This window comes from Pituophis catenifer, unplaced genomic scaffold (assembly GCF_029215685.1).
Source record: "Pituophis catenifer annectens isolate HBS135680 unplaced genomic scaffold, rPitCat1.0.hap2 SCAF_1, whole genome shotgun sequence".
NCBI classification, from domain to species: Eukaryota; Metazoa; Chordata; class Lepidosauria; order Squamata; family Colubridae; genus Pituophis; species Pituophis catenifer.
Genome location: NW_027256881.1, coordinates 223,419,670 through 223,442,394, shown reverse-complemented (window position 1 = coordinate 223,442,394; position 22,725 = coordinate 223,419,670). Strand labels below are relative to the sequence as shown.

Genomic DNA, 22,725 nt, shown 5'->3' with positions numbered 1-22,725 from the left:
GATTGCAACTGGATGAATTTGGACAGCAATTTTAAAGCTGTATCAAAAGTGTTTTTTTGTCAATATCAATCACGAATTACTTAAAGCTACTAGTGTAGTAGTTAGGAATACAAAGGGAAGAAAGGAGGAAAATGTATCACTAAAAAGTAATTTACTTTTTCTATTTTTCACTGTTTTTTTTAATATAGCAGTCTTTTTTATTGTTTTCCTATCTTTGTATATTTTCTTTGTATTTATTCTCTTTGTACTTCAACAATTAAATACAGATTATAAAAACAAATTAGCTATGATGTGTGTATTTCAATAAAACAGGGTTTTGGTGGTGAGAAGCATTCAAGAATAGCAAGAGAACATCCAAGTTTGAGGTATTAAGATTACTTTGCATGTTTAAAACACTCATTCACTCTTGTGCAACAATGCAATATTTTAAGGCCCAACTACATAAAAAAAAATCAGTTGTGCAGATTATGCAACTGGTTACAGCTATTATCATGGTAACACTGTCTCTTTGTTTAGGCTTGTTGGATATGAATATGATCTTCTCTAAGATCAGGATCAGCAATCTTTAGGAAGCTGATGGCAGTTTAGGCAAATGTTTAAAAGCATACCAGATAAGTTACGGTGCAATGTCAGACATGCAAAGTTTGAAATAATTCTAATCCTAATCCAAGTTTACTTATCTATGATCTTAATTATCAAGCATGTAATGGTAGTTTTTAATCAACAGATTATAGAGTCACTTAAAAAAATAAAAACAGGTTCTACTATAATAAGACATGCTGAAAATGCAATTTCATAGGGTAATGATTTTACCCAAAATTACTACTGTTGATAACTTTAGTAATATTTGAGCAGTTGATCAAGTATTTATTTTGAGTTTCTCAAAATACTACTATTCTGTATTATTTATAACTTGGATTGAGTGTTCATATTTGGGTAGGTTCCTGTTTGCACACATATTTGGGCACAACTCTAAATAGAAGTTGGAATTATTCACATTTCTTGTGTTCTTCAGTAACAGAAAGTACTTTTCTTCTCTGATGTAACATGTGAAAATACAGCTGAGGGAAGCCTGAAAAACAACAGAATTGGGTAATTAAAAGTCAGGAGTTTTCTCTGTGCACATTTTGATTAGTTTCCTATATTCAAAGACTCACAAAAAGACATTGGTATCTCAAAGCATGCATTCTTTCAATATATCAGGGTAAAAAACTACTCAGGAAATACTAATTGGCTAGACAGTTTTTCTTTGGACACCTTTCATTTCAATAGTCAATTTACTGTTTTTTTTTCCCTCTATGGCACACTATATGCTTAAAGTACAAGCAATACTTCGTCCTAGTATACCCTGCAGAAGTTCTTTAATTAATAAAACAAGTCAAAGCAAAAAGAAAATGATAGCTACTAGCTTCAACATTCAGAAGTTAAACTGTCCTTCTTTCCTCTACTTTCTTTTCTTTCTATTATTCACTTTTCTTTGGCCACTGTAAATCTGACCTTCTTTCAAACAAATCAGTATCTCACAGAACAATTATCTCATTCTTGATGTAACAGCTGCAGAAAGTTTTTGTTCAAATAGTTTCTGGTTCTTCCCATGAAAAAGCCCTGCTTTAGTAAGATCTGTGCTTCAATTACAGCACAATAGAATAAAAATGCTGGCTGTCTAATATCGTATCTTCTTCTTTTATGCCTTTGAGACAAGTTTTGACTCCTGGGGGGGTGCCTTGGAAAAATTTTCAGAGATGGTATCTTCTAGTAGTAGCAAAATGAAATTTGCAAGTTTTGTTGTTCAATCAGTGCACCGATTACTACTTTCTAGTGCTAGGAAAACAGATGACAATGGGCTCGTCCACCTGACCCTGATTCTGAGATGGACTGCTTACTGTTTACTAAGGGCACATCTTCATAGAGCAGGTCCCACCTTGCTGCCAGCTGCTTCTGAAGAAGAATGAAGCGGAATTGAGTGATCCCGCAGAAAAGTGATGTTCGGCTAGGAACAAGAACGTGGGGCTACCTTTGAGGAGCATTTGGAAGCTACAATTCATTCAAAATACAGTAGTGCAGACAGTTTTGGAGGATTCTAGGGTGGCACATGTAACGCTACTCTTAAGTGAGCTGCACCAGCTATTGATCTGTCCCTAGGTGCAATTCAAATGGTTACTACCTTTAAAGCAGTGGTGAAATGTAAAATTTGTTACTACCGGTTCTGTGGGCATGGCTTGGTGGGGGTGTGTGTGTAATGTGACTGGATTGGCGTGGCCAACTTTTTTTTTTTTTTACTTTTACTTTTAAAAGCATTTTTTCTACAACCTCTTTGGCCGAAGAGGTTGTAGAAAAAATGCTTTTAAAAGGCTCTGACGATCCCAGCTGAGCCACACGATCATCAGAGGCTCTTTTTTTAAACTTTTAAAAGCATTTGTAGAAAAAATGCTTTTAAAAGTAAAAAAAAAAAGCCTCTGATGATCGTGTGGCTCAGCTGGGATTGTCAGAGCCTTTTAAAAGCATTTTTATTTGATATTTATTCTATCATGCCAGGAAGGCCATGAGGGAAGGAGGGAGGGAGATATTCTTGATGTCATCCAGAAATAGGTAATAAAAAACTCCTGCTGGACAGCACTGCCTTACTCACCCTTGAGGCATGAGGTAAAAATAATGCTGTGGGGGGCATCAGTTTTGAAAATGAGATGCTTTCCCGGCTTTTCAATGATGGACGGGAAAAACATAAATGGGGCTGTGAGGAAGAGCCTAATGTGAAATCTGTGTATCCCAGCTAATGTGGAAAGTTGCCAGAACAAAATGCAGGAAAGAGAGGTTTAGTGAAGAGTTTTGTATATTTAACAGAAGTGTAGATTTTCCATGCAGGGCTGACAGTTCTGAGCTTTAGCAGATGATCATCGTAACAACTGTTGCAAAAAAAACCTTTCATAGATACAGGAACTGTACATTTACGTTCACTGTGGTAATCTTAAACATACACATACAGGTTGGTGTAATGGTTAAGGGGCAGAACTAGGTTGTGGATTACTAGTTGATTTTCAGCCAGAGAACCTTCCTAAATGACTGGGGTGTATTTTCCACACAAAATTCAGTTATGGGACAACTCCTGGAAGTCAGGTCTGAAAATTATCCCGCCAGGTTTTTTGCAAGATTATTCCAAGAATACCAACACACAAAATCTTTAACTGCAAAAGATCACAAATATTTTCAAATTGTTTTAGATACATATGAGGCAAGAAAATATGAACTGAGTTTGCACTTACTTGGAATGTAAGCTAGCATAACCAGGATCAGGAATGTGTAGTAGTCAAATGAAAAATTATATTTGTTAGGTAAACTAATAGAAAATAAAGCAGATCGCTTGACAAAGGGCAGAGCAGCATACATTGTGAGCATTTCTCCAGTAACTCCCATTGGATATAGTATGATGAATAAAGTATACCTACAAAACCAAAACAAATATTCACATAGAGATAAAAGCCAGAGAGGCAATTCTAGATATACTTATTGAAATTTCAATGATTTAAAGATACCCACATTTCATAACCAAATTAATATAAAATTTCTTATAACTGATTAGTTATACCTTGTTTGAGGATAAAATATTCAAAGTTAAATTTAATAAACTGCGAATTTCTCATTTCTAGGAACTCACGGTATAATCCAATACACATTTACTTGGATAAAGTTTCATTAAAAACACTGAGAACCTCTAGACACAAAAACAGAATTGCTTCATAAGAATAGATTGTTGCTTCAGTAGGATTCTGCAAAGGATTTCCTGGACATTTCCTTAATCAAAAATAGCAAGACAGTTGAAAGAGGGGACAAACAAAGAAAAGGGGGAGAGAGAGAAGTATGAAGACAAATTAAAGAGCCATTTGACAGGTTAAAAATAAATGAAAGGAAAAGGAATCCAGTATATAGAAAAGAAAAACTGGTGGCCCTTGAGACAGTTAACTCTTCTGCAAATAAGTAAGGAATACTTTTAAATAAAAACAGCTTATAAACTACAGCACACTAACTGGCTATATGCTTATGTGCTATACTAATTGTTACTACAAAACAAAAATGCAATTGTTCATCAACTAGTTCTCTGAATATACGAAAGAAAGAAAATAATACCCCCTCCATGCACAGGTATCATCTAAATTAGGAAGCAATTGATTCCTATAACCAAATACAACTTCTCTTCTCCCTCTAAGCATTCATGCACATGCCTATTAAGCAAAATGGATCTAATTCTATTGACTTTCTTCCTTTCAAGCACAAAAAAACAGTAACAATCCTAATCTCCCTTCTCCTATTTTATAATTAATTGTAAGAAACTGAAAGGGGAGCAAAGGGTCTTTTGCAACCCAATCAAAACGCAACTTCTCCAAGTCATACAGCGCCCAGATGTTCTTAATGATCTTCAAAGTCAGAGCAATTCTAAGGCAGTCAACACATTCCCTATGCAAAAGGCTTTAGATGCAAACCATTTCAACTTCAAAACTCCTTATTTGAAATGCTAAATGGGCTGTTTCAATCTTTTTGGAAATGTTTCAAACTGGACCGGACCTGTTTTGAATAGAAGTAGTCCTCAAGTTATGATGGCAATTGGGACCTATCTTGCTAAGTGACATGATTATAAAGTGCAACAACACATGACCATGTTACTCAGCAACCGTATTTTTGGCCATCCTGATTGCCATTGTTAAGGGAGGGCCTCATGTGACCTAGTCTTCTGATTTCCTGCTGACTTTCCCACTGACTTTACTTGTAGAAAACTAGCAGGGAATGTCAGAAATCACGATCACATTACTGTGGCTCACTGCAATCTTGTAATCACAAACCAGGTACTGAGTGCCCAAATCATAATCATGTGAGCATGGGGATGCTATAATGGCCAGGACTCCAAGAACTGGTTGCAAGTCCTTGTTCAGCACTGTGGCAAGTTTAAATGGTTGTTGGGTGAGTGGTTGCAGTCTGAGGATCACCTACAGAAGATGCTCTGCTTCTGAGCTTGAAACATTACATTATAAAATATTTAGATAATTCAAACATTTCACATCTGAAACAGTATTTCCATGCTCAATATAGATGCTTCAAATCCAAATGCTTTTCATTAAACTCTTTCCTTACATCATCATCATCATCATATTATTATTATTATTATTATGACTTCTATACTGCTTCATAGTGCTTTACAGCACTCTTTAAGTGGTTTACAAAGTTAGCATATAGCAAATTGCATTAGCATATTGCCCCCAACAATCTGGGTCCTCATTTTACCCACCTCGGAAGGATGGAAGGCTGAGTCAACCTTGAGCCGGTGAGATTTGATCTGCTGATCTGCTGAACTAGCAGTCAGCTGAAGTAGCTGCAGTACTGTACTCTAACCACTGCGCCACCTTGGCTCACATAAAGTGCCTAGTCTCTGTTTGTTTCTCTTCTGCTTCATTGAGCTACTGCTTCTAAAACTGATAATTATTTAAGTATTTAATCACCTTACCTGGCCCACTTGATAAAATAAGGAAGGTGGTTTAGTAAACTAAATGTGTAGAAAGAGTAACGGACGATTTCTGTGATCGTCCAGGCGACCACAAAAAGAAGGATGCTATCTTCACTTTGCACCTATAAAAGATAAATGCAGTTGTTGAAAGTGGAAAATAAAGTAAATATATAATCTAAAATATCAAGCCGTGCTTATATTCTTTCACCCCAAGCAGGTGAATCATACCATACAAATCAGGCAACATGAGGCTTCGGGATAACCATCCTTCCACTGATTTCAAGCTTTGCACATATAATCACACTAATTCATTCTTCATTATTGTTTAAAAGCCATCTCAATTCTCCCTCCAGAATAGGCTACAGGAAAGTGGTAGTTTTAAAATGATTTTTGCCTCCCCCATCAGTAAACATTGAAATGGAGTCTTTTAGAAAACTAAAAATGTTGCACACGTGAATCTTCATTTTTAAAGTATCAACTTTGATTTGTGTTATTACTCTAAAATGAAATAATTAAAAGACAGCAAATGCAGCAGAAAGAAGGAGTCTATGTAATGCATTGTTGTAAACAATTCTGGGTGACTTCAGAGGGGTGACTTCAACACAGCTCCTAGCTCTACCAGTCAAAAGATACTGGATGGCTATTCTGTCTTTGCTTAACATATTTTCTATAATTAGAAAAGAAAGAAATTGGGTGAATAAAAGGAGGATTCAAGTAGAAAACATTCTTAAGAATCCCTGTAAAACTTTGAATTAGAGGCAATTGAATAATAAAAGCTTCATCTGGAAACTATTTCTGTCATATTATAGAAAAGGATAAAGATTAGGAGAAAATTACATATTTGGACCAGAGGTCAGTATCATCTGTTATCTTTTGGGAATTGCTGCACATTTGGATGCAATGGCTCAGGTGTACAAAAAAAATGCATCACTTCACAAATGCATGATTCACTCAGCTGTAGTGATTCGCTTAACAACCATGGCAAAATTAAGAACACGGGGGCAGAATCTCAGACAGGAGGAAAGTTCAAAAGTAATATCATAAAGTATTACAATTACTTCATAGAAAGAGTGGTGGAAGCTTGAAACCAACTTCCAGCAGAGATAGTTGGTCAGTCACTAGTAACTGAGTTAAAACATGCTCGCGATAAACATATGTCCATCATCGGGCAAAAATTAAACATAAATAAAACATTAAAAATAATAATTAATTTAAAATAATAATTAATTAAAAAGGAAACAAAAAACTCAAAGGGCAGACTTGATAAGGCTGCTAGGTCTTTTTCTGCAGTCAATTTTCTATGTTTCTAAAAAAAAGGTTGCAAAATGAGGCATGACTCACTTAACAACTGCTTTGCTTAGCAATTGAAATTCTGGTCCTGTTTGTTGTAGGACTACCTGTACTGAAACTCTCCTGCAGGGAAGGAAGGGAGGGCGGTAACCTTAATCCTGTTCTTCGTTGTGGTGTCTGGGACATACATATGAAGAATCAGCCAGCTAATCTATCAGAAAGAAGGGGACAGCTAAAATAATAACTGGGGAAAAAAATGTGAGCCTTGCCAATCCCACCTTGTTGAAATTGAAGACTCAATTGATACTGCCAAATTAATTAGGAAGGCTGAAACTAGCAGACTGACAGATCTTGGATAAAAGAGTGCTCCCCCCAAAAAAGCTGCTAAAATGACCAAAACCTATATTATATGGAGTGAAGTCTCTTGAACTGTTGGAATGTTCAATATTTCTACATAAATATGACCTAAAACATGAATATTGAAAATTCAAATAGGTTCATAAACTTTTAAGCACCGCGGTAAGTGGCCTCGAACTTTCATAGTCACTTAACGGAGATCAAAGAAAGGATTAAGAGCTGCCATCACTCTTCTTAAAAAACACTGAAACGAAACTGAAGTACCTTGCTTTGTGCTAACATAGGAAATGAACAAATGTGGGATTCTTTTAGAAAGGATATGTTTCTGCTGAAAATGCAACAGACTTCCCAGTGTCAAGGGCATTGGAAGGAGAGCTGTAGATCTATGAAAAAAACCAGTTATTCATGTAGATGAAATCCTAACACTCTTTTATGCAAAAAGGAAAGAACTGGTCATTTAGTCCATATTAAAAAAAAATAATTAAAATTAGAGTTGTATGAACAGAAGGAACAAGGTTCACTGGTACTTTATGTCATTCCAACATGGAGAGAAGGCAAAGTACAAGCAAGCTTGCAAGTTTATTATGTCTCAATAAAGTATCATTCTAGTCTTCCTGTTCTACCTCGTAGGGTTGACATCAATTTTGTAGACCTGATTATATTTTACTTCAGGAGCCTGCCTGTGTATCTTCTCCTATGATCTTGTTTCCCAGGAATTTAGGGAATGTTTTAGCCCTCTTTGTTTATGTATAGAGCCGAGGTAGCGCAGTGGTTAGAGTAGCACTGCAGGCTACTTCAGCTGACTGCTAGCTGCAGTTCGGCAGTTCAAATCTCACCAGCTCAAGGTTGACTCGGCCTTCCATCCTTTCAAGGTCAGTAAAATGAGGATCCAGATTGTTGGGGGAAATATGCTGACTTTGTAAATCGCTTAGCGAGGGCTGTAAAAGCACTATGAAGCGGTATATAAATTTAAGTGCTATTCCTATTGCTAATTGTTGTCTATTTCACTCAACGTTCCCTCATTGACTCTCCAACAGAAACATGTTTATTCTAGGAGCTTGGGCAGTTCTCCCTCTGAAATAGATTCAATACAGAAGATATTTGGGAAATAGAATTTACAGTTGGTTATCTCACCAAAGCATTCTGATAGTACAGAATAAGAGGAATGGAGGAAAGAATTGAGGGAGGAACTTTTATCACTTAGTACCAATAAAATTGGGTTGAAGAGGAGTGTTCTAAGGTAAAAACTGGTTGATGCAGACAAAACACCACTATATAGACTCTACCAGGGCAGAGGAGATGGATGGGATAGTTCTCTCTATAAAAGAATAGCTCAAATGACATCACCCAAGTAACCATGTGATAATGTTTGAATAAAGAACAATGCTTTACGATTGGTTTCTGTGCTAGAAAACAGTCAGTGATTCTACTTTTCAAAAGAATAACTCTGCCGAAAGTAATCAATACTTTATATCAATGACATTGCTGTTAACAATACAAAAAGAAACTTCAGTTTAAGGAGACACCTGCATTTTCAGAAACAATATGTAAATTAACAAATTACAGGTTCTAATTTCTTGCAGTATTAAATACATCAATTGTAGTGTCATTATATTAACTCTGCATGGTGCAGAGAAGAGACTGATATCCCTCACGTTGCTAATAATTACTGAAAAAGCTTTTATTTGCACTTAAATCTTCCCTCTGTGCTATTATTTTTTTTAAAAAAAAAACTTCATACAAGACTGCAGACAGTACCTTTCATATGGTATTAGACTCTCATTTTAAGTATTTTGTTAAAAGATACTTATGTCACCTACTGCCACCTACTGGGCATATGATGAACATTGTTTTACATTCCACTCTTCCAATGACAAGAGTAATGAACTAAAAACAATGGCTACTCGAGATCAGCTAATGACTGGAGAACCATTTTCAGCATCATTCAAAACTAATAGAGTATTGGAGATATTATAAATAATTAATGCTGGTACACTAACAAATAATTCATAGCTTAAAATGAAACACAGCTATCCCTCCATACACCACCAATAGCTGGTTTTATTTCTCTCCAATGTCAGGTACACAAATATTCTTCCTTTCAAAAATAGTCCTCAGTAAGGAATTCGTTCTTTACTGTTGCACAAATAAAGAAAAACAATAAATCTATCAAAATTTAAACATATTTGTTTATTTTACTTATTTCTATTCTGCCTTGATAAAAAAAAAAAAAACTTGGTGGCTTACACAAACCAGTTAAAACATCCATAGCACAAAGTTCTCAGTAAGAACAATAAAACAATACCCACCAAATATAAGAATGAAAATAATAAAAACAGTAGTTTCCAACTGTGTGATAAAATCAGGGGAAGGATCTCTAAAACAATTCTGTCTTTAGTAGTTTCCAAAATGTCAACTGGGAAGGGGTTAGCCTAATCTCTACTGGGAAGCTGTTCCACAATGTTGGTGCTGTTGAAGAAAGGCAGTGTCCTCCCATTCTCAAAAATATATCTCTTTTTATCTGATCAGTCGTGCCAGTACTGGTTGGAGTAGGTGATCATATAGATATTGGGTACTAAGTAATAAAGGGTTTTATAGGTTAAAACTAGCAATTTAAATTGTACCTGGAAAACTATTGGCCAAATTTCTCTTTTTTGCTGATGATATTGTAAGACAGGAAGTATACAGCCTGCTTGTTTTAGACCAACTTTGGGCCAACTTAAAAGTAGTTTTTTAAGGTCCAAGAGTCCATTATACTCATCCAATCCAACTGGATGGTGATAATAAGCTCTATTAGGTGCTCCTGCTACAGGTAGGATCACAAATGGTACACTAGCTAATCTCCAGAAAGTCTCAAGCCATGAACTTGCTCCCTCCGATAGGTTGTGCTCGCTAATCAAGAAACAATTCTGATAGTGACAGAGAACCTTAATGTAGCAACACCAACTCTGACTTACCAGGATTCAATTTCAGTCTATTCTCTCCAGGGGTGAAATCTAAAATTTGTTACTACCGGTTCTGTGGGCGTGGCTTGTTGGTGGGGAGGTAATGACTAGGTGGGCGTGGCCATTTTTTAAAAGCATTTTTTCTACAACCTTAAGAGGTTGCAGAAAAAAATGCTTTTAGACGCCTCTAATGATCAGGCAAGTCAGCTGGGATCGCCAGAGGCTTTTCAAGGCATTATTTTCCCTACAACCTCTTCGGCTGAAGGGGTTGCAGAAAAAAATGCTTTGAAAAGCCTCTGACGATCCCAGCTGAGCCGTGCGATTTTTTTTTTTTTTTTTTAATTTGATTTATATGCCGCCCTTCTCCGGAGACTCAGGGCGGCTTACAATGTGCTCAGAGCCTTTTTTTTTTAACTTTTAAAAGCATTTTTTTTGGCCGAAGAGGTTGTAGAAAAAATGCTTTTAAAAGTAAAAAAAACAGCCTCTGATGATCGCGTGGCTCAGCTGGGCATGGGAGGGGGGGAGGCGCGCAGGGATTTTTGTTACTGGTTCTCCGAACCACCCGCTGCCATTGCTACCGGATCAGGCAATCCGATCCGAACCGGGAGCATTTCACCCGATACTCTCTCATCCCAGATTCCCACAGCCTACAGGAACTGGTAAGTAATATTAACAGTATCTTTTTCTCAGTTGATACTAAGCTCCAAACCATCAGATGATCTCTCCCAACAGCTTCATGTGGATGTTAAATAGCAAGGGGGAGAGAACTGACCTTAGAGCATCTACATATGAAAGGCCACTCAGCCAACCTCTCCTCCCCCACCATCATAGGATGGAACCGTGCACTGAGGAAGAAAAACAATCATTACAAACAACTATCCCAAATATTTGCAGACAGTCCAATAAGATATCATGATTGATGGTATTAAAAACTGCTGCTGGTTGCAATAAATCAGGAGGGATAGATTATCCCCATCCAAGACCTGACAATGCTCTTCTAAGAGTAGCCAATGTTGCCTCAATACTGAACCTGGAATTAATACCCTGAATGAAAAAGTTCAGGAGATCTTCTTCATCAAGAAAGCTACAAACTTGTTCTACTACCATCAGCTCAGTAACTCCCACAAAAAAGTCTCATCAATAGTTCCATATTATTATTAGAGACAATAATCTTAGCATTGCAAATGGTCAACATGCGTAGCTATGACTGGAAGTTTTGTTCAATAACATCTGAAAAGGAAATTCACTTGCTTTTTGAGTCTTTTAGCAATACCAAGTTATATATATTTTTTGCTAAGCAGGTTAGTTGTCAAGGTATGGATTAAACTAGATTAAATCGGTGAAATCTCTATACTCAGTTTTTAAAAATCATAAGATCTACTGGGTTCATTCTGCCACATGAATCATAAATGTCCCATCAAAATAATACGCAGAAAACTAATGACGTATCAGTGTTCTGAATAAGAGCTTTACAGTATTGGACACTAAGCTTTTTCCCACCAACTAAAGATTATGAGAATAATGTAAAGATATTAAAGTTAAGCAATGCCTGACACATCAAAAAAAACAAAATATAATCAAGCCTGATTAACTACTAGTTTGCAATACCCTTGAATGCTGGCACACTGTCTTCAATCTGACATGACAAAGTTTTGGCTTTAATTCACATTTGCTTGCCATACTGATTTATCTTCCCTAATGAAAAGTAAGAAAGCAGGACTTAAATTAAAGATTTGGCAGTTTTTTTTTTCTTGAATTCAACTTTTGAAAGAGGGGGGAAAAGACAGGACAAGTTAACAATGTTATCATCTTAGTAGAACAAGCACATTCTTCAGGCATCACTGGACTCATGCAATTAATATTAGGCACTAAACATCAGAAAGCATCCAAGAAAACATTAGAAAAACAATCTGCTATCATATATTTGATACCAAAACAAATAATTCCTTCATTAGACTGGCAAATGAATTAAGATAGCTTTATTTTGTTTGAGAGAAAGCTATATTCAAGAGAAATCTGAATAAAATTATTAAATCTCTCTCACTAAGACTTGAAAAAGACATGAAAGATTTATGCAAGAGATCAAACACATGCATCTTACAACATCCTCAATAGTTGAACTTGTTCAAAGAACTCAGGTATGTAGACAGCCTTTCAAAAAAAATGTACAATGCTTTCGTAACAGTGCAAGTAACTATTTTTTCAAAGAAAATAATACATCCTTTCAACTAGCCTGGGCTGCTTAGATAATCAATCAATAAAATTACACTTTATTACAGCTACAATTTTAATTTTGGATGTTTGTGTTCTACAATCCAGTTCTTACTATGCTATAGTTAAGAGATTGAATTATTTCTAATCATGTTTACGTTGGTTAAGTTGCCCCTAGATGTGCGTATGATCTCCAACCTGCGCACTTTTCGCCGCACCCTGAAGACCCTCTTGTTTCAACAAGCCGGGCTGGCCTAACATGAATATGAATTTTAATGGGTGTATGTTAGTTTTTTAATTTGTGGGCCAAATTTTTGTATATTTGATTTTAATGGTTTTTAAATTTTGTAAATTTCATGTGTTTTAATATGGCTGTACACCGCCCTGAGTCCTTCGGGAGAAGGGCAGTATAGAAATCTAATAAAAGTAAAGTAAAATAAAGTAAAGTTATATTAGTACTACAACTATTCCAATGAACTCTACATTAAAGCTGCTTAAAGGTTTGAAAAGCAGATCCTCTCTCAATCTTCCAACAGACTTGCTAGCAATGCTACCTGGGAACTGTAAACTAAGTTACGTTAAAAAATATTTTTTTCCCCCTTTATATAGTTTTTTTTTTAATTGGGGACAAAGTCACTTAGAAAGGTAACTGGCCATACAACCTGAATAAATAATAATGATAATTTTGGTTTATGGAAAATTGGATGCAATAAATGAAACCAATGAAGTAAAAAATGAAACTGTTCATGTGAATGTTGATTGTCCTTTCCAAACAATGAGTTGGATAATGACCCCTAGTTCTCTTCAAAGCCTATTGAATCTCACTTGAGATATATACATGTCTAAGGTGCTGAAATATGACGTTAAAATCAACAGTACCAAAAAGGTTATATTTACTGCATGTTACATACACATCTGGTATCAGCAAAAGAGGTTATATAGTGATGTCCATAGTGAACAGAGATAGGAGCTTCATGATAAAGGATGAATAAAAGACTTCAATCTCAACTCACCTCTTTTACACTGTGAGCTATGCCCCATGTCAGAAAAACTCTTGACATGATTTGGAAAGCAGTCAAGACAACAGAAGAAGGAACAATCCCTGTGAAGATAATTTAGATTTAATACATTTTTGAGCTCCTAAACTACCCCCCCCCCTTAGATAATAATCTGATTTGAAAAGATAGTGCTATGAAAATTAATTTTAATGTGTTATTATTAAATATTGTTAAATATTCTTTTATTCGTTTCAAATGTTCTCTCATGGCTGAATTTTGGATCAGAGATGAAAACATAAGGTTTGCTATAGCTTAACCTCAAAATATGGCAAACTATGATTTTCAAGTAGTTAATTTGCTAAACACATGACTAGTTTCCCTTCTGATTATCAGATGCCAGAGCTAAAACAACAGAAGATATTATGTCCCATGTAACATACTTGTATGAGATTCTTAGATGCTGGTGCCAAGCACAGAAAGAAACAATTACCCAGTTAAGACAATTACAACAATAGCATTTTCAATGAATTTTTTTGCTGAACAGCAAACTCTTGTTTATGAAACAGCACTTATCACAGACAGTAAAGGGACAATGTCAAATCTGAATAAATGACTAGTGTATATTCAACTGCCTGTGACAGATGAAGGAAATATATATTTTTCCCCAGTAATTTTATTTTCATGACACCAATGATTCTTTAGGGACTATAATTAAAATCCAAACATTTCCACTGAAATGTCTGAATAGCTCTGGAAGAGGCAATATATGAAAGACTCTTTATGTGTAAAACTCATATCTTTATATAAATTAATACAGTTTAACACTAGTAAAGTGATATCAGTTCTCACCTGTAAACATTTGTGCATACATAAAGCACTATTTCTAATTCAACTGTATTTCTCTCAATCAACATAATCAAATATTGCTTTAGATTTTGTCACTGAGTTATTAGATACATACATGTAGAAAGTTTGCTTTTGTATAACAAATAATAATAACCATGTTAGGTGTTGGGAGTTCCTGGACATCTAGTGACAAATGGGCTACAGGAGGTGCTATATAAATCTAACAAACACATATAAAAGATACTGGGAGATCCAGTCTCCTCTGCCAGAGCAAGATTTTTTCTCCCACCTGAATGGTATGATTGCCTTACTAGAAACTGGGAAAGTGTTGACCCTGGTTAGGAATGCATTTTCAGTACAGGATAGGGAAAATGCATCGATGGCAGAAATCCCTTTGCTGGAGATCCCAGCAATACTGGTGTCAGCAAGCCCATTTGTTCTGACAGCCTCTATAAGTTCACAGGATCTCTCAACTGTTTTCCGACAGACTCAGATATGCAGCCCCTTGGCCTGAAGCAGAGATCCTTCATGAAGATTCAATCCAGAACTGCACAAATCTGAAACTGGCCAAAAGGCATTTGGAGGGGGGGAAGCAGACTACTATCCTATGAGTCTCAACTATGGACTAGGCAGAGGTTCAGCATGCCTTATTAATGGCCATCCTTCCCTTTGGACAATGCTGGGAACAACTTAATTAAAACCTATCTCTTGCCTGTGACTATCCTGACTTTATTAACTCTTCCTTCTCCTTTGGATTCCCTTTCTGACTGGTCTCCATCCTTGCTTGCCTGTTTGTCCCAGGACAATGATCTCTCCTCAGAGATCCTGCAAAAGGACTTTTTCACCTAACTGCAATAAAGTGTAAGCTTGATTATTTCTAGCCTGGCAGTTGAAATAGCATGTTCATTTGTTTTCTGGCAGCCAGGTCAGCTATTAAAAAAAAAGGGGGTGGGTGGGTGGGAAATCACTGACTTTCCTGTGATGAGGCCAGAAGAACAGAAAAATTGGATCAAATTTTCAACTTGTAAGTAAATTGCTTCAAAATGCTGCATTTTATTTTGGCAAACTTTAATGTTTATACCTAACAGTTGTTCCATAAGCAGTATGAAGCAGAAATAGGCCAATTTTTATTATTAAATAATTAACACCGTAACAAGGGCTATATTCAATTCAATACAAGCAATAAACATAACAGGTTGAAATAACTTCTGTTAGTCTGAACATGTAAATCTTACTTTTGAGAAACCAGTTATAGTTGCATGTTCAAATGCATGTTTAAAACAAAAATAAGAAAAACCAAATGCTGAGAAACTGGATGTATGTCATGCTATATATAGTTGCCATTCCTTTAAATGACTGAGCACAGAATACGAGTAGAATTCCATCTTTGCCTTCCAAAAGAGATATTAAATATTTAATTTAAAAACTTACCTACTGCACAGTGCACGATCTAAAAAAAAAAAAAGGTCAGAAATAATTAAGACTTCTCACATTTGTAACATATTTTTCTTTACAACGGTATCATGGTTATGATTAAGAACATTGTTCCTACATAGTATCTCCACCAGTCATTTTTATCATAACATGTATTTCTTATCTGTTCAATAATAATTGTGTGCAACTTTCATCTCACCAATGACTAAATTCCTCATCTACAATTCTGCTGTGCCGAGAAGCCACCTTTTAGAAAACTATGTTATTAGAGGAAGATTGACTTATCTCTTTTAAAAGAGATTCTGGGGTTCTCAAACATTCATTCTTCTTTGGGTATGTTCATGAGACAATGATCATTGTCAGATCAGAACTTCTTCCATGAAATAAAGCAATCTCTCCTCTGTATGCATAATTGGGAAGAGAAGCGAGTGACATGTTGGAAGATCTGGCAGTTATGTGAGCTTCTGTTGAGATATCAGAACCACTTTTAAAAAGAATTTAATTTTCGCTGATGAACTTTCTATCAATAGAATATTTCTTCTTTATATTGTGATAAAAAAAGCATGAAGTCTCTAATTTGACATTTTTACCAAATATGTCAAATGCCTAAACTTTAATTTCAAAGGAAAACACATTCACTTGAAAATAGTAATTTTATTATTTGTCAGTCTTTCTTTATTGCACCTGATATCATTATGCTTCCTATTATACTTATGTTTTATCAAATAAAAATGTTTTTTTCATTTGACAGAATAAATCTTGCAAAAAGATGATGTATTTAAAAGGGATAGTAATTAATTCAACATTACAATATAGGAATAAGTTGAAATGCCTAGGGTAGTGATGGTGAACTTTTTGGGCTTGGTGTGACCAAAAAAAAAAAAAAAAGGTCAGAAAATGCCTATTTTGACTCTGCTGGCATCCTGGAGAAAAAAAGGTCTCTTCGGACCTCCTCTTCAGACTGTCCTTTTCGCTCTGGAAATTGCACAATTTTTTGACACCTCAGAGCTGTGTGAGTTCCAGAGGGTTCAAAAGCCTCTCCAGATCCTTTGAAAGTCATGCAGGAGGGTTCTGCTCTTGTGAGGCCTTTGGAGTCTCAGGAAATTGTATGAAAATGAGAATGTGCAATTTTTGGATGTTTCAGACTGCACAAGAGCAAGGCCTTCTTGCACAACTTCCAAAGGGTTCCTGAAGCCTGGCATCTCACCAAAAATGATATGGCATGCCACCTCTGACATACGTTTCATAGATTTCCCATCACTGGCCTAGGTTTGAAGACTTTCCTTGTGATACACCTACCTCAAGCAAAGCTCCAGTCTGGAAGAATTTCAAAGGCTTTTCTATTGAATGATAGAGTTTATGATAGCTGCCTGTTGCAAGATATGCTCTGACTAAACCAACTGCTATAACAAGCCACCTAGAAGAAAAAGAGATAGGAAAACACTGATGTTTTTCTTGAAATAGCAATAGCACTTAAACTTATATATTGCTTCATAGTGCTTTACAGCCCTCTCTAAATGGTTTACAGAGTCAGCATATTGCCCCCAACAATCTAGATCCATGCACTATTAAATATTTTAAGAGTAATATAATATATCCTTCTTAAAATAAATGATTCAGCATTATATTCCACCAAGACAGAAATATACTTAACCTGTCTGGTTGCTGAAAAAACTGTGAATTATAATCTAACAGTTACAACTGCAAAGCTAAAAATGAGCTTCTTTTAAATATTTTAAATAGAAGTATATAGCACCTGTATTAACTGAAGATTAGGAATAAAACTGAGTCTAAAGCCATTAGGTTTTGATCAACTGATAAGGATTTACTCATTTCTCTAACACAGAGTTCTCATATGAAGCTTAACAATGTCATGCAATGTTGTACAAAGAACAGAATTCAATATTAAATGTCTCCAAAGAAACAAAGCACAAGTGCACATCATCGAATAAACTGTATTCTACTACTACCGTACTACTTTACTAGCTACTCTTTACTAGGATCCAATGGATCCAATGAGACTTACCGAGTAATTATATAACCTTCAAAGACTTATTTTCTTAGAAAGAAAGTTGGTGTTATTCATTGTTTGGTGTTGGTGTTATGCATGTCAGCCTTTTTGTAAAAAAAAAAAAAAAAAAAACTGGTAGGACCTGGAAACAAGTCAGTGTCTGCAGACATAACATCAATGGGAACTAGACTAGGAGTTATCTTAATTTAAAATTACTATGTGAATTATTTAGCAACCTCATAATGAACCAATTTAGTCACACTCATGTTTATTTATAGCAAAGCACATATAGGGGAAATTCAGGAGGCACAATGTGCTGGCTTTAGATTTCTCCACTTTGGAACTTGAATTCTTTAAAAAGATAAGGTTTTAAAGGTATAAGGCTTCTGCCCTGAGCAGGGGCTTGACCAGAAGACCTGTGAGATCCCTTCCAGTCTTATGATTCTGTTTCCAAAAGCAGAATGTGTTCAGCTGATGTTTGAGATAACATTGCTAGAGAAATCTATTCTACCCAATTTAAAGTGTCACAAAGTTGTTACTGAAACACATCTTTATCTTTAAGAAACATCCACTAATCCCTGGGAAAGTAGAGAGCTCCAGAAGTTCAGAGACAGTTTTGAAATGGATGAAAATGATCTGCAACTTAACACAGACAAGACAGAAACTGATGATGGGAAAATACGTTTTAGCTAGAGCTGTTCATCCAGTTCTGAATGGAGTTGCACACACTCTAGAAGTTCTAGAATCTAGATCATAATTTGGGATCTTGCAGGAATTACAGGATTGTGGTATCACATGAAAGCTGTGATAATGACTATACTTGTGGTGTTAGGTTCACTAACGTGCTTGCAAACATTTCCCATTTAATACCTTCTGGCCTACACTTATAATCTGTTATATAGTTATAATCTGCTGATGAAGTTTCATATTTTATCTTCTTTTACCTTTTACTTAAATAGACTGAATGGAAAACTGGCACGATGTAAAGTAAAGTAATGGCTTGTAGATTTACCTTTACTACAAGTCTTGTATTGGTATTTTTTACAAAATATTTTTTTAAAAAAATAGGAGTAATTACAGTTTCAAATTTTGTTTAGAAATATATCCACCTGCCTAGAAAATAAGGCAAAGATAATCAGATAATCAATGCAAGGAAAAACTCTTATGAGAAGCATTGTTCATAATTTTTCTCACTATCATTCTGCTTCTTCAAAAACTACCACTTAACAAATTTATTTGCTGCCCATCTTGCAGTTCAAAGCAACTCTGAGCAGCTTAGTGACTTAATTTTTATCTTGTGCATTACATGCCTGGATTAGTGGTGCATCAGCATTGAGAAACAGCACCTATTTCTCACCATATGCAAATACATCCAAAGCCAATGATACTTTAGTTGGCAAGCAGTTCTATAATAACAGTGATCACTAAGCAACCTCTTCTTTTGGCTGTTTTCTCTTTCTTTAGGTAGTGATAAGGTGATAGTAGAAGACAGTGATATGATCCAAAAATGGTTGCAAATCACGCTGATTATACTGAAAGACAACCTGCTGACATTTAGAATGGACACGCGAATTCAAAAATATATGCCTCATATATTCTAAGTATGTTCTTACCACATGTATTCTCAATCCTGGAACCTTAATGTTGTATGTACTGTTGTAACACAGAAATTTGTCATGCACCTTAAACATATCAGTTTCAAATTATTGCTTTCTTATTATTGGAATCTAATAATCATTTGTACAGTGCAAATTCTATAGGCAAACAAAAAGAACAAACGTATTTTAACAAACGTGGCACATATCTATCTTACATTGTTAAGATGATGGTTTAAGAAAGTGATGATGAAATAGCCCCGATCAATTTAAGGAGCTAAAGAAAAAGTTATTCTGCAGATAATCCAAAACATAATCCAAAACATTGTCATAATTTCTTTTGAAAACACCAAATGCCTAATGTTAATCAGCACAATACTGTACTCTAGACTTCAAATGCTTTAAAAAAAATAAAAAAAAAATCAAGGGCACTACTTATTTCCAGCTCTGTTACTGTAAAATCCTCCTAATCCCTCTACAATAAAAAAATTTATTGATTGATTGGTTGGTTGGTTCGATTTATATGCCGCCCTTCTCCGGAGACTCAGGGTGGCTTACAATGCGTTAAGCAATAGCCTTCATACTTTTGTATATACCTGCTTAGTAGGGCTTTCGGCCCCCGCTAAGCGGTGTTCTTTTTTATACAAAGTCAGCTTATTGCCTCTACAATCCGGGTCCTCATTTTACCTACCTCGAAAGGATGGAAGGCTGAGTCAACCTTGAGCCTGGTGAGATTTGAACTTGCGGTAATTGCAGGCAGCTGGTGCTTTTTTTTTTTTTTTTTTTTGCTTTAATTTATATGCCGCCCTTCTCCGGAGACTTAGGACGGTTTACAATGCGTTAAGCAATAGCCTTCATACTTTTATATATTTATACAAAGTCAGCTTATTGCCCTCACAATCTGGGTCCTCATTTCACCTACCTTTGAAAGGATGGAAGGCTGAGTCAACCCTGAGCCTGGTGAGATTTGAACTTGCAGTAATTGCAAGCAGCAGATGTTAATCTGTTAATAACAGTGCTTTAGTCCACTGTACTACAGGCTCTTCTTAATACTTAATAGCACTTTAGTCTGCTGCGCCACAAAGGCTCTTCTGTTCTATTTTCCCCATCCACCAAAGGTGTGTTTTACCTGTGATGTCTCCATCCCTAAGAAATGAATCTGATCCTTCTAATGAGAATTGCTTAAAACTTGCCACAGGTGCAAGCTGAGATGACCACAGAATTTCCCAGAGCCTAAAGTGAGCGCTTCAGCCTCCATAATCGCCTCCCAGCACAAAGTGTACACGCCAAGCCTTGAACATTATTACCCCATTAAATGCATACATTATGATGCATGACATAGAAAGCTCTTTTTGGGAAGCAAACGCTCGCATGTTAATTACACAATGGCCTCCGACTACAAAATAAAAATATTTCTTATTAAATCACCAAGCTGGCGTCCTGGGTAAGGATCCCAAAGAGAAGAGGCGCCTGCTTATGTGCATCTCCAACCTTTGCCCGGGTAAAGGCAAAGAAAGGCAGGTTCAAAGGAGCAAAGGCCATTACGCCCAGGAGAGGGAAGGGAGAGAAGTCAGAGGGCCGCCGGGTTCCCCCGAGAAGAAGCGGCCCAACACACGCCCTCCTTCCGCGCCCCGAAACCAAGCTCATCCACCCGCCAAGAGTGCGCCGGCGCTCGCTCACCCGGCTGTCATGACCACATTATAAAGGACTAGATAGGCCGTCGCTAAGGCGCCGGGGCCTCTCCGCCGCCGGCCGCCGGGCTGCTGAACCTGCGGGCTCCTGCTCCCGGAGCCGCTCTCTGGCCGGCGGCCGGTCCCGCTGCAGCTGCCGGAGGTCGCCATAGCGCCGCTTCAACTGCTTCCCCTGTGCCGGGAGAGGAGCGAGGTCAGGCGCGCGAGGCGGAGCTTGAGCAAGGCGGCCGCCCAGGAGTGTCTCGCCTCCCGCGGCGTCACGAGGACTCGCCCGGGGAGGTAGGGAGAGGGAGGAGGAGGCCGCCTGGTCGGAGAGGAAGAGCAGCCGCTGGGGCTGCCTAGCTGTGGCCGGAGACTGAGCGGCCGCATCGGGAGCCTGCACGAAAAGCGCCGCGTACCTAAGCAGCCGACCGCAGCAGCGCTGTAAATCCTCGCCGTGCTTTTCGCCTGGCTCAGCAAACCGTATTCTTTGACTCGGATTCGTCCTTTCTTACGACCTTCCTGGCCTCTGTCATTGGACCCTATCTAGTGGACCAATAAGTAACAGAATAACAGAAGGGTTGGAAGGGACCTTGGAGGTCTTCTAGTCCAACCCCTGCTCAGGCAGGAATAGAATAGAATAGAGTAGAGTAGAGTAGAGTAGAGTAGAGTAGAGTAGAGTAGAATAGAATAGAATAGAATAGAATAGAATAGAATAGAATAGAATAGAATAGAATAGAACAGAACAGAACAGAACAGAACAGAACAGAACAGAACAGAACAGAGGGCCCTGAATAAAGTGAATTATCTGGATCCTTTTCAGTCAGGATTCAAACCCAGGTATGGGATGGAAACAGCATTTATCATGTTTTGGATGGTATCTGGCATAGGCAGGTTGCCTATTGACCTCTCAGCAGCTTTCAATGCCATCAAATGTGGTATCCTGGACTGGCTCAGAGGATTGGGGGTGGGCAGCCTGGTTATCTGGTTTGCCTCCTTTATTTGTGGTCAGTTATGGAAAGTGACGATTAGGAAGGAGAGGCCCACCCTTGGCCACTACTACATGGGGTGCCACATGGTTGAGTGATCCTCCCTTTCTTATTGAACATTTATTTACATAAATGTTTGGTGAGCTTGTTCTTTGCCATGGGGTGAGTTATCATGAGCATGCTGATACATCCCTGGTCAATTAAATGCAGCCATGAATGTCTTATCCCGATGTCTGGAGGCTGTGATGGTGGAGAAAGGCTTCAGCTGAACTCTGGCAAGAATAAATGGGCCTACTGGTTCTAGGGCTATGTCATATCTGGTGTTCATTGTGGTGGCATTGCCCTGATTTAATGGGATATATGGAGGACCTTAGGGAAAGAGATGAAGAGATGCTGCCGAGGAAACAATCAGATAAGAGAGGGAGGAACCCCAGTCAGAGGCTTTAACTGTTAGAGAAAGAAACTTAGAAAGGATCCGCCTTAATAGATTGAGAAATTTAAAGTGGAGGCAGATAGTTTGTACTTTCAGAGTTGCAAAATTCTGTTCATGTAACCTTACACAATAAAGTAGAATTAATTCACTCAGTTCTGTTTCCTGTCTGGTTTTCTGGGAGGGCTGACATCCAGATAGACCCAGTGCACAATTTGGGGGTCCTAGTCACACAATTCTTACTCAAAAAACCAATGGCAGTTGTGGCCTTTGCACCGCTTTGTAATTGTGCACCAGTTGTGCTCTTTCCTGAACCAGTTGTGCTCATGCCCCAGTTACCTCCAGATTGGACTACTGTAATGCACTTTACTTGAGGCTGCCCTTGAAGAGTATCCCGAAGCTTCTGACAATGCAGAATGCAGTGGCCAAGGCAATTATGTGAGTTCCCAGGAAAGAAG

General features: G+C 37.2%; 1 protein-coding gene across 1 annotated transcript; it reads right to left on the bottom strand.

The window, feature by feature from the left end:
• Nucleotides 1-807: 807 nt before the first annotated feature.
• On the bottom strand, nucleotides 808-21,019 carry HACD2 (3-hydroxyacyl-CoA dehydratase 2). Its single transcript, XM_070957082.1, has 7 exons — nucleotides 20,859-21,019; nucleotides 16,872-16,989; nucleotides 15,570-15,588; nucleotides 13,308-13,396; nucleotides 5,492-5,613; nucleotides 3,261-3,439; nucleotides 808-1,072 (listed from the first exon to the last, which is right to left on the bottom strand). The coding sequence occupies exons 1-7, from the start codon at nucleotides 21,017-21,019 to the stop codon at nucleotides 990-992; spliced, it is 771 nt and encodes a 256-aa protein (XP_070813183.1). The 3' UTR covers nucleotides 808-989.
• Between the last annotated feature and the right edge of the window lie 1,706 nt (nucleotides 21,020-22,725).

Coding starts and splice junctions, on each gene's coding strand:
- HACD2 (XM_070957082.1), bottom strand. CDS start 21,019: ATGGCGACCTCCGGCAGCTGCAGCGGGACCGGCCGCCGGCCAGAGAGC. Junction 5,614..13,307: donor TAGCTCACAGTGTAAAAGAG/GTGAGTTGAGAT, acceptor TATCTTTTATAG/GTGCAAAGTGAAGATAGCAT. Junction 3,440..5,491: donor TATTTTATCAAGTGGGCCAG/GTAAGGTGATTA, acceptor TTGGTTTTGTAG/GTATACTTTATTCATCATAC.